Raw genomic sequence first — 11109 nt, 5'->3', positions numbered from 1 at the left:
GGGAGGCATTGCGCTGCCAAGAGCGAAATGCTCGCAGCTAAAGGGATTTGAAAACAACAACAACATGTTGATTATCTCGGCCTTTCATTCGAGTGAAAAACATTTCCTTTTGTCTTTGTTGGAAACCATTTTTTCCTTGGTTTGTTGCTTGAGCTGTCTATCCTACCGGTAAGCTTACTGTAGAACTGGTGAAGTGTATACGTGCGTATGCTTGAGCATCAATGATCGCAATTCGATGAATCAGCAATCACACACCACACGCTCTCCTCTTCTTTTTCTTTTTGGCCTAGCCTAGGGCTATTATTAGATCTACATCACGTTTGGAGTGGTTCACGCTACGCGTCTCTCCGCACCATCTCTCTCTCTGCACCATTTCTCTCTAGGCCTACCGCCTGCCCGATCTCACCCATCCCTGGACTAGCCAATCACAACGCCGGCTGTCTGTTTGGAGCCCGCCTACATCCCCCTCCCCAAGCTAGAGCTCGCTCGATCTCTCCCGCTGTATCCGAGTTCGGGACTTTCCTTGTCCCGCTATATATATCAAAAGTATAAGTACATGTAATAGAGTTTACATAGGCAGAAAGACAGGGATTCCGGTAATTAATGTCCCGCTATAGTCCTTTTCTACTGTATCTCTTTGTGAATTAATGTACGTAAGCTCCAACGAGGTTGCACAGACCGAAGTCTCTTTCAACTTTCAACGAGGTCGCGATAACCAAAGAAAAGCAATTAGCGGCCCCAAAAGCGAAGAATTTTTCTCCTTTCTCTCCATTTCGATTCCTAACACATTGTATTGCTAGATCTATTGTGCTTGCTAATAAATATGGGCCCCAAAACCAAGAGGATGGGCGAGGGTTAGCCTACGGTAGGGATGGGTGAGAACGTGATGCGGGCCGTGTGAAACTGGATGGACTCTGGATGGGTAGGTATAGGAGTATAGGTCTAGATCGAGACCATTTTTTTTCTTCAATTTTTTCTTCCCCTTATCAGAAAATCATAGCTCCCGCCTTTACTCTATTGTAGTTGTAGATCTAGGCCTAGATGTGAGAGGGTATATTTTAACATGCAGAAATGACGGTCTGATGCAGTTTGAGATTTCTGTCAGCAGGGGGAACAACAGCTTTAATTAGAATCTACTGGTTACCTTTCTTTTCTTTAGCCTTAATCACGTTCAACGAGAGGTCGGATTCAACGACGACAACTAGCCGGTCTCGGCAACCTAGTTGAATGCGACGCCCACTGTACTTCATTGCTGTCTGTCTTTCACTTTCAGCCACACCCTTGGTCTTGGGGTAGGTAAGAATAGGAAGATCAAATTAAAATCATATTGTAAAAATATACATGTATTACATGAATGTACATGTAGAGAATACCATGAAATCAGAACGTGGCTGCCTGAAGTAAAAATATACATGTATTACATGAATGTACATGAATTGAATAAGGTCATATATAAGTGCAGAAGATTAGAAGTGTTACAAGAGAGTAACAAACACAAAATAGAAGCTGAAGGAGATTGATTGATTGGGTAGATGTTTTACGGCACTATCGACACAATTTGAGCTGAAGGAGGGGAGTGGGAGAAAAGGACGGCAGATGTTTGATAGGAAAGAAGGAACAAACCTCTACCACCAGAGCACCCGCCAACCACCCGCTTTTGGTAAGTGTTTTACAGCACTTGCAACACATTTAGGCTAAGTTCACGCTGAGCCCGGCCAGTAAGCTGGCAGAAGCCGGCTGTATTCTGTCGTCACGCCTTTTTCCTCTTTCCTGCCACGAAAACTGGTGATACTTGTATTTACACGTTCAGACTGCCACCAGCACGCGCCATTTGCCGTCAGCCAGCAATTTGCTTTGCCGTGTGCACACAAAACTATGGCTGGATGGTCCAGGGGAAGTAATTTCCCACTATACCAACAGGGTGAATGTCCTTGATTTGCAGTCAATTCCCGGCAAAATGGACAAAGAGAAGCTTAGTAATAGTAGGCCTATTTGTTGTTGATTTTGTAGGAGTTTTACGGTGCTCGCAACTGCATATATGAGCGCACGAAACTCAAGTTGGTTGCATTCACAACAGTTCACTCAAGACTCAAGACGACTGGGCTCGGGTCAACAATCATCAGATTTTAAAATGTTCAAATGTAAAAAATTTGAGGTAGATATCTAAATAAGTTTAGATTTTAAAACAACTTTTTAACATTAAAATTTTTTAAGCAATTTTATTCATAATTTGCCGTAAAGGTCAATGGCCTTCATAAAATCCAGAATTCTGTTGGGATCAACGACGGAACAAAATGTCTTCCAATTTTTTGCGTTTAAAATATCGTCGGCCTTGTGATAAAAACCGGCTAACCCCAGCGAGGTAAATTTTACAGGAGAAGGAAAAAACTGTTTTATTTCAAAACAAAGGCGTCTAACGATAAATCAATGCTTTAAACACCTATAAAAACACTTTACCGAAAACCTGTAGAACTTTTTTTCCTTTAAAAATTGCTTTTAATGAAACTGTGTGGGTTAGACGGTTATGTCGCTCAAATTTTCCTGGATAAAACCGACCAACCCTCAATTTTGTGGGTTGACCGGTTTTATCAGGAAGCCACTGCTGGCCTTGAGTTTGGTTGAGTGCAGCCAAGCCACACTTGACGGTAACGTATTTGATCACTTGCTTCAATCGTCAAGATCTTTTGTAGAAGAAGAAGAAGAAGAAGAAGAAGAAGAAGAAGAAGAAGAAGAAGAAGAAGGAGGAGGAGGAGGAGAGGAGGAGGAGGAAAAAGAAGGAGGAGGAGGAGTAAGAAGAAGAAGAAGGAAGAGGAGGAGGACTATATTATTGCTACCAACATCAGCTGCTGCCATTTCAGTGCTACGGAGTCAATTCGGGCAAAAACAGCAGTCACAAAGTTTAACCTTTAATAGAAGTAGAAGAAGCAGAACACAGCAATGGGTATATTAATTACATTTAAAGTAGAAGAACAGGAGGTTGGAAGGGTAAGGGAGAACAGCTACAGCAACAACTACAAAAACAACAGTAGTAGCAGAAGCAGTATGCCTTTAGAATTTATAACCGTGTCCGACACAGTACTATTGGCACTGGGTGGCCATTCAAAGGCCTGGAAAAAAGTAATACTAAGAAAGAAATGAAAGCAGAAAGCCACACAAAAGCTCTGCTACCTCGGCAATGGTTTGGGAGAAGTTGGTTACATAATGATATATCATTATTATACAAAAAGACTTTGTGAGTACCAAAGAATGCGCCAGCTTTCTCCAAGTGTGTGGCTTGACAACTACTACTTTGTTGAGTTTTCTCGACGACAGAAGAGCATGTCTGTCTCACTCTGTGTCCTATGGCTACAACAAGGCAATACGACAAAAGTTACCATTGTTTTGAAAGACTCTACTATAATCGAATTTGGCTTAATCGCTTTCAAAACTTCTTACAGAGGCAAAGTTTCATGGTAATTGTGGTAGCATCGTGGTACGACGGCTTCAACTCAAGTAGATGTTTATACTGGTTGGCAGTTATCTTCAATCTGTCTTTGCAGAGAGGTCCAGCAGTAACCGTCGTACACATGGTGTTCAACTTTCTTGGTCCTTGCAGCGCCTGCCATCCATCATCAAAGTTCAGCTTGTACTGAATTTTAAAGACTGGAGTGTACTTTGATGCCTGCAAGCCAGTGACAGTAGGATCGCCTGCTTTTCTCCCTGGACGGATTGTTTAGTGCTCTCCGACCTTTGCGAAATCTTTGAAAAAGCTGTGGTCCAGGTACATAACTTCATAGGGCCTGGGGATGCGTCTGGCTTTGAGCATGATGTTCACGTAGTCCATTGGGATGTACATCAGTGCGTTTTTTAGCGATCGCTCAATAGTGCCATGGACTGAATCCACTTCCATTTGGGTATGGCCCTTGGGAAGAATTTCTGCTCAACTGTGATGTCAAGCTCTTTGGCCAGCGAGGCCATTGCACTCACCAGGGTGGCTTTCTGTTTTAGTAGTTGCGCCAATCACTGCAGATGATGAAGTGGTTGAAGTCAGGCACTTGCAATCTCAGGTAGTGAGTCAGACATAATGAAAACTGTTGAAGCCCAGACCAACTTCACTTTCATACCAGACATATCATCTGGCATCTCTGGTGGCAAGATCCTAAGTCGTAACATTGTGTACAGCCAGTTTTGTTTATATAAGGTGGGAGTCTTTAGTGATGAGGCCAGAAGGACGCACTGGATCTCCATACAAAGGACACACATAGCCTCCCTGTCCTTCTCCTTCTCTGGTCTAGCGGCAGCTTTCCTCATATTCATATTTGAGCTGTGCGTTCTGTTTCTGTGAGGTTTCCAGATTTGAACTTTGTACAAATGTCGCATTGGTCTTTCTTGGTTGAAAGTAAACCCAAATTGTTTTTCTTGAACTTTTGGCAGAACACGTGATAGCTCAATGTGGCTTTCACCCTCTCTGCAAAGTTCTCCATGTATACTTGATGCAGATCTGACGTTTTCTGGATTGTCATATGTAGACAGGAGGATATCTTCGAAAGTTTGTAAAAAAAATTCCTCTTTATGGAACAACTTGTCATCCTTGGCTCTCTCATGGTGGGCGCGATGTGTTCTAGGTGGGTGGACCTCTTGGTTGTTGTTTTTTTTCGGAGAAGACACTTTAAATAAACCAGTGGGTCAGGCCTGTGGTGTTCTTGAAGATTGTTTTACAAACAGGTGTTCTTTAACCATTGACTCTTGTTAGTGGCTGTAATTTCTCCTTGGGTTTTCGCTTGCTGTGTAAGATTTCTTTTTGTCTATCATGTTTATCGTGTCATATACGTAGGCTCTCTTTTCTTTCCAAGAGAGTGACCAGTGATATCATTGCATTTTGTACCAACCAGTTTACAACTGCCAAGGACGTCAAGTTCACATCCTGCTCCCTTCGTGCCTTGACATGGGTAGAGGCATCCCCAGTTCTTTCAACCTCTTCCTTTTGTTACCCTTCCAATCTTTTTCATGCCGTGTCCTTTTCGCAGAGATCAAAGGTAACATAACTATTGTACTATCAACTGATGTGACATTAGACTGGTCATGTTGATCACTTTCCACTGCGCTGAGGGTAAGAGGTGACGCAGCAAGAGTGGCATCATCTTATTGAATGTTATAGCGTTATGTAAGCTAAGGTTTGATATAAAGATAAAGCTTTAGGTTATGACACTGAGAAAATAATCTACTCAAAACACAAACGAAATGAACTTTCAAAGAAAGTCGAACGATGTTTCAGAAGGTAATGACTGCAATAAACACAGCAAATGAAAAAAAAAAAAGAAAAAGCACTTTTAAAAACAACGATCGTTGGGGGCCGACGGTGTGCTGGACAGGTCCCACAATTATTTTTTTTGGAGTGAGTTAGTAAAGGAGGAAATGCTATCTACTTCGTCCATTCAATTGTGAAGGAAAAATGATTAGGAGAAGAGACAGTAGTCCGAATAGGGGAAAATGCCTTCACAATCGGTGAATTTCGAGTTCAAAGACAAAGAAAAACACGCGGACAGAAAACAAAGTTTCATACAAAACAAAATCAATAAAGATGCATTTCAAATACCGGAATTGTCACGAGATAAACAGTTCTGTGGGAACAGTGGGGAGTTTTAGTCATTAATAACGTTATCAGCAGCATTAAAACGTAGAAAAAAGAGGAAACAACCAGATCTATATAACTCGCCAGTGAAATCAACAAGAAATATTACACAAATATTCCTTTTTGGAGAGCTCCCACGGTTATGTGAGCAAATTCTGGACTATTACAGGTCTGAATCTGATGTCAAACTAAGTCCAGAGAGGAGTCGAAGCCGGGGTTAGTCGGTAACGTAGCAAGTGGCCCCTCATTGTTAGCGCGATAAAAACAGCCAACCCTCATTCCGTCCCTCGCAGGTGGGATAGTCGGAATTATCGGGCTAAAATCCGATGGGTGCCGGGTTATACGGTTTTATTTCTAAAGTTTTAAAGACATTTCTAGACAAAATTCAGATCTGTCTTTGAGTGAGCATATGAAATGGACAATTTACTATCGATAGGGCCAATAAAAAGTTTTTTGATATTTTGTGGGTTAGACGGTTTTATCACCAGGCCGACGATATTTCCTTTGGGTTTCTCTGAAGTCTAGACATTCGGTTAAAATGTGTCTAATAAATACAGTGGAACTCGGATTCAACGAGGTCTCCGGGCCTGACCTAAAATCTCGTTGAATCCGAGTGTTCGTTATATATAGTAGCAAACATGAGGTTTTGTGTAGATAATTACAAATTACAGGCCCTGAGCAAAGTAATGTGTAAAGAGAAGTACATGTACATGTAATAAGTAGAGCCTGAAATGCCCCCATATTATAATCTGTGTGAAAAAAAAGACTGATTCGTTCAAATGCACGCCTGTGTCATCTCGATTGTTTGCCAAATGAAAAAGTTGTGTTGCTGTGCAGAGCCTAGCATAAGACAACTTTTGATTCCATAGACTAGCGCACAATTCATTATGCAGATCTACGTCCAGACTAGCTTATCATTGTAATAATGATCAATTGCTGAGGGAAAAAAAGGCTGTGACGCGTTTGTATCTGCGACGTTCAAGTTCAACGCTCAGACCGCAGGTGCCCCCCCCCCCCCCTCCCCGACACGCATACAGTCACACGTGTGCAGGCCGCCTATCCGACCCCGACACACGCTAGAGTAGACACGTGCGCGTGCCAACAACTCATGTGTTGGTATGAAAAAAGGCCGCTGATTGGTCGCATGCAATCGGCTAAAAAATGAATAATAGTACACTAGACGCAGGTGCAATGGAAGGTTTCCGCCGGGAATAGATAAGGTTCGTTCTGGGAGAAAAATGAGGGAAGCCACGTCCGTGGGGACTGTTCACCCTGGAAGCGACCTCGTTGAATCCGAGCTAGCTGATTTAAGTGCTCGTTGAATCCGGGTTATTTTTATTTTGATTTTAAAGAAGGAAAAAAACCCACGGGAAATCTATCTCCTCTCGTTGAATCCGAGTTCCACTGCAGTCTAATGGTAAAATTAAAATGCGACACAGACCAGCTTCTCATCTCCCCGAAGGAGGTATTTATGTGTTAGGGCAATGCGTTATTGAGTAAAAATGACTATTGATTTTAAAGAAGGAAAAAAACCCGGGAAATCTATCTCCTCTCGTTGAATCCGAGTTCCACTGCAGTCTAATGGTAAAATGCGGCACAGACCAGCTTCTCATCTCCCTGAAGGAGGTATTTATGTGTTAGGGCAATGCGTTATCGAGTAAAAATGACTTCGTCCCTTCTGGAGGGGCCCGAAGGATTCCACGGTCCCAGTTTGGGCTTAGGATTGTAAAGTTTATTGTTAACTTCTTTATTCTTAAAGTTAAAGTCAGTCGGTGGGAGAGTGTTCGTCGTTGATCCCAACAGAAATTAAGTAATTAATTTTGTTTCCTGTGGTTGCGTTGTCGATGGATTTCCGATATGCTGCTATCACACTCCCAAGAGAACCAGATCTTGTTCTTCCGGTGTTTTGGAGATGTTTTTGGAATGTGTTTGTGCACATTTCTAGAAGAAGCATTTCGAGGAATTTTTTGTAGTTGAGGTCAAAAGTGGGATTTAGAATCTGGGAACATGCAATGGTGAACTCGTCCCACTGTGCTTTTTGGAAGTTGAAGAGTTCCAGTTCCAGGATCGGGTCGTTTTGGAGGCTATTTTTTATCAGAAGAATTGGGAAATGGTCCGTACGGTCACCCAGCAGACCACTCAAGATCTGGGACAAGGTCAGGAGTACAAAAGGTGAGGTCAAGTGATGAAGTGCCATAAGTGGAGGTTTCTGTAAGTTGGGGACCTATCATTTCAGAGGCAGATGTTACTTTGGAATAAAAAATGTATTATTTTCTTATTCTGGTCGGTAGATTTGTCTCCCCAAAGGGGGCGGTGGGCTTAAAAGTTACCTGGCAAAATAAAGGGTTTTGGGAGCTGGAGCTTTGTTATTTAGAGGGGGTAATTTGGTGGGATATAAACTAAGCAGATCGTGAGATTGATCTGTGCAGGGTGACCCGTAAGGCAATAGGCTGGAGGGTCATCCTAAATCTTAAGATGTATTTCTCTGGGAGTGTGTTGTAGATGGTGGTTCCACCGGAAGCAATCTGGTTCTCAGTGTGAATGTGATGATACGCAGGAAAATCCTGTTTAGTTTAGTCAATGGTTGAAGCCAGGGCAAATTTTGTTTCTAGTTGTATCTTACCTGTCTAAAGGAGATCGGTGATATAACAAAGAGAACAAAAACTATCACAACTGAGACAGATCTATCATTTCTGGGTATCGTCCATCACTTGCGGAATCAAAAGATGGTGTAGCCCATGCACGCTACGATTGCAATGAATAGGGTGAACACCATATTTTCATGAATTCCGTTTCAATTATAATCGTTTTTGTAAAATCCACCACAGCATATATATATGCATTATAATTAGTTTCTTCCTCCTGGAAAGCGCCATGTATTTTCCCCTCCAAGTGTGGAATCTATTTGTCGGACAGTAACTGCCGGCTCTACAGTAAACACCGCATGGCTGGAAGTTGTCGATGGCAGCTGGCTGACGGTAACTAGCTGGGTTTAGCCTGAACTTAGCCTTAGAATACTTAGATATGTGCCGAAGCTTGCGTCAAAAGAAGCACATCGAAACAATAATACTTATCTAGTGCTGGAAAAAAGGCACAGATAGAAACAACAGAGGGAAAGTGAAAAAGTAGGACCTACCAGTGGTGCCCTCAAACCATCTGCTAAAAGGGAGCAACAAACACAAAAAAAGAGGAGAGTTTATAAAACGACGATAGATGTATGGTAGGAAAGCACACCACGATTCAATAAATGCCCTAAAGAAAGTAGATTCTACAGGGAGTAACATCCCTCTCCTTCCACATACAAAAAGAGAGAGACACGAGACAACAACTACATGAATTATTACACATACACAATAAAACAAAAATGAAACAGAAAATAGTTTGAGTCATAATTTATTGTTTATTTAGGTACATTCAATGACAAAGCCCACTGCCACCCAATGAAATTATAGGTACCACAAATGTACCACGTATAACTTCTCTCGGCGCCAGTACCCCAAGTCCATCGCTACACCCCCACGGTGTAAGTACAGGTAAAAGATGTAACAAACTTTTCACATAACAGATGTCAGTGGAATTTGGACTAGAAACTAAATGATGCGTCAGCAGAAAAAGGGCCTGGAGGTAAGCAGTTCCCCGTAAGGAGGGGGAAAAAAAGGCAACTTATAAAAGTCCACAAAAAAGGGGTTATTTATTTTTCAGCGTTACATTATCTTTGGCTCCCGGGACATAAATGCAAAGCTGTAAATAGATCCAAAACACACCAAAAGAAAGGGTTATGTCCCTTCTGCGATGAAGTGCCAAAAGAAGGTCATGATAAAGATGGTAGATGGCCTTGGAACAACATCTTGCTCAGCACACAGGAAAATACAAATTCCTACAATCCCCAGTTGTTACTGAAATTTAAAAAAAAAGGGTACAAATATGATTAGTCTTATAGCATTTGCAACACTAGTGTATAAGTGCATTAGAGTACAAATGTTACAAGAGTAACAACACCAAAAAAAAAGGAGGAGAGACAAGGTAGATAGATCAGAGAAACACTATAACAACGAAGTCAAGACTTGCCTTGCTAATACAAACAAAAACAAACACTATACCTTTATAACATAGAAAAACCAAACTTTTTAAAATGTGTGTGGAAAATGACAATGATACAGTGGGTGTCGCATTCAACGAAGTCACATTCAACGAGAAGTCGGTTCCAACGAGGCAATCCTTAATTTCCCTCTATATCTCTTTGTAAATGTATGCCAGCTCCAACAAGTTTGCAAACAGACCGAAGTCGTTTTCAACGAGGTCACGATACAAAAACAAAAGCAATCAGCCGCCCAAAAAGGAAAGAATATTCCTTTCTCTCCATCTCACGCGAAGCTCAAGGCCCATTCTGGATTCCTAACACATTGTATTGCTTGATCTAGTCTACCTCCTAATATGGGCCCCAAAGCCAAGAGGATGGGCGAGGGTTAGCCTGCAGCAGAAATGAGAGGGGGTGGGTGGGAAAGCGATGCGGGCTGTGTGAAACTGGATGAACTTGGGATGGGCAGGTCTTGATCCAGACCTTCATTTTCTTTTCTTCCCCTGTCAGTAAATCAAAGCTCCCGCCTTTACTTTATGTAGATCTAGGCCTAAATGTGAGAGGGTATGTTTCCACATGAGAAGTGTTCCGGAAAAATATAATGAAAAATGCAGAAATGACGGTCAGAACACAACTCAAACATGCTCACATTGATGCTGTTAGAGAATTTCGTCATTAGTGGGGAAAAACTGATTTAATTACTGGTGTTGGTACATCGTGTAATATAATATAATAACTTGTCTCCTTTTTTTTCTTTAGCTTAAGTCACGTTCAACGGATTCAATGAGCCGGTCCCAGCAACCTAGTTGAAAGCGACACCCACCATATAGATTTATAAGCTGTATCACAAAAGAGAATGTGCCCAGCACTTCTACATAAATACCCAGAGGGTAGGGTATTCACGCTTATTCTAGTGGGCAGAGGGTTATGTTCCACCACTCTCTACCTCAACAGCTCAGAGAGAAGCATTGAGGTTATTAGTGTGATGGATTGTGAATGCAAGGGAGAGGATAAAAACAATCTGTATGTTTCACTTGATGTTCTCATTGACATATTTAAATCATTTCGGAGACCCTGCCTCACCAATACCAACCCGTGATATAAGCCGTGTGGTGGTTACGCTCTTCACTAAGCAATGTAGATGATGTAAGTTGGTACGATACAGAACTTATGCCGTCTACATTGCTTAGTGAAGAGCGTAACTCAGTGCTTCCACTAGCTGAAGCTGAAAAGTAAGGAAAATTCTGCTGGGGGTATGGAGGCCTTTGCGGCCCCCAGCAGGGCCCAGGGACAGAGCCCGAAGAAATTGAAATTTAGTACTTTTAGAGGGTTGAAAATGGCATTTGAGAGCCTGTTTGAAGAGATTGCCAACAAACCATGCTACCTATTTTTTCACCCAGATTTTGTCTTGTTTAATTTC

At 42.0% G+C, this 11109-nt stretch overlaps 1 protein-coding gene across 1 annotated transcript in view; it reads right to left on the bottom strand.

Moving 5' to 3' along the window:
- Positions 1-8988: 8988 nt before the first annotated feature.
- LOC101863001 (translationally-controlled tumor protein homolog) overlaps positions 8989-11109 on the bottom strand; it is a 17734-nt gene continuing 15613 nt past the window's right edge. The window contains exon 6 of the mRNA XM_005092588.3: positions 8989-9507. Within this exon, the coding sequence (XP_005092645.1) occupies positions 9505-9507 (3 nt within the window). The 3' untranslated portion in view covers positions 8989-9504. The remainder of the gene's footprint in view (positions 9508-11109) is intronic.

The sequence above is a fragment of the Aplysia californica genome, unplaced genomic scaffold (genome assembly GCF_000002075.1).
Source record: "Aplysia californica isolate F4 #8 unplaced genomic scaffold, AplCal3.0 scaffold00049, whole genome shotgun sequence".
Lineage (NCBI taxonomy): Eukaryota > Metazoa > Mollusca > Gastropoda > Aplysiida > Aplysiidae > Aplysia > Aplysia californica.
This window is presented reverse-complemented; position numbering and strand designations above follow the sequence as displayed.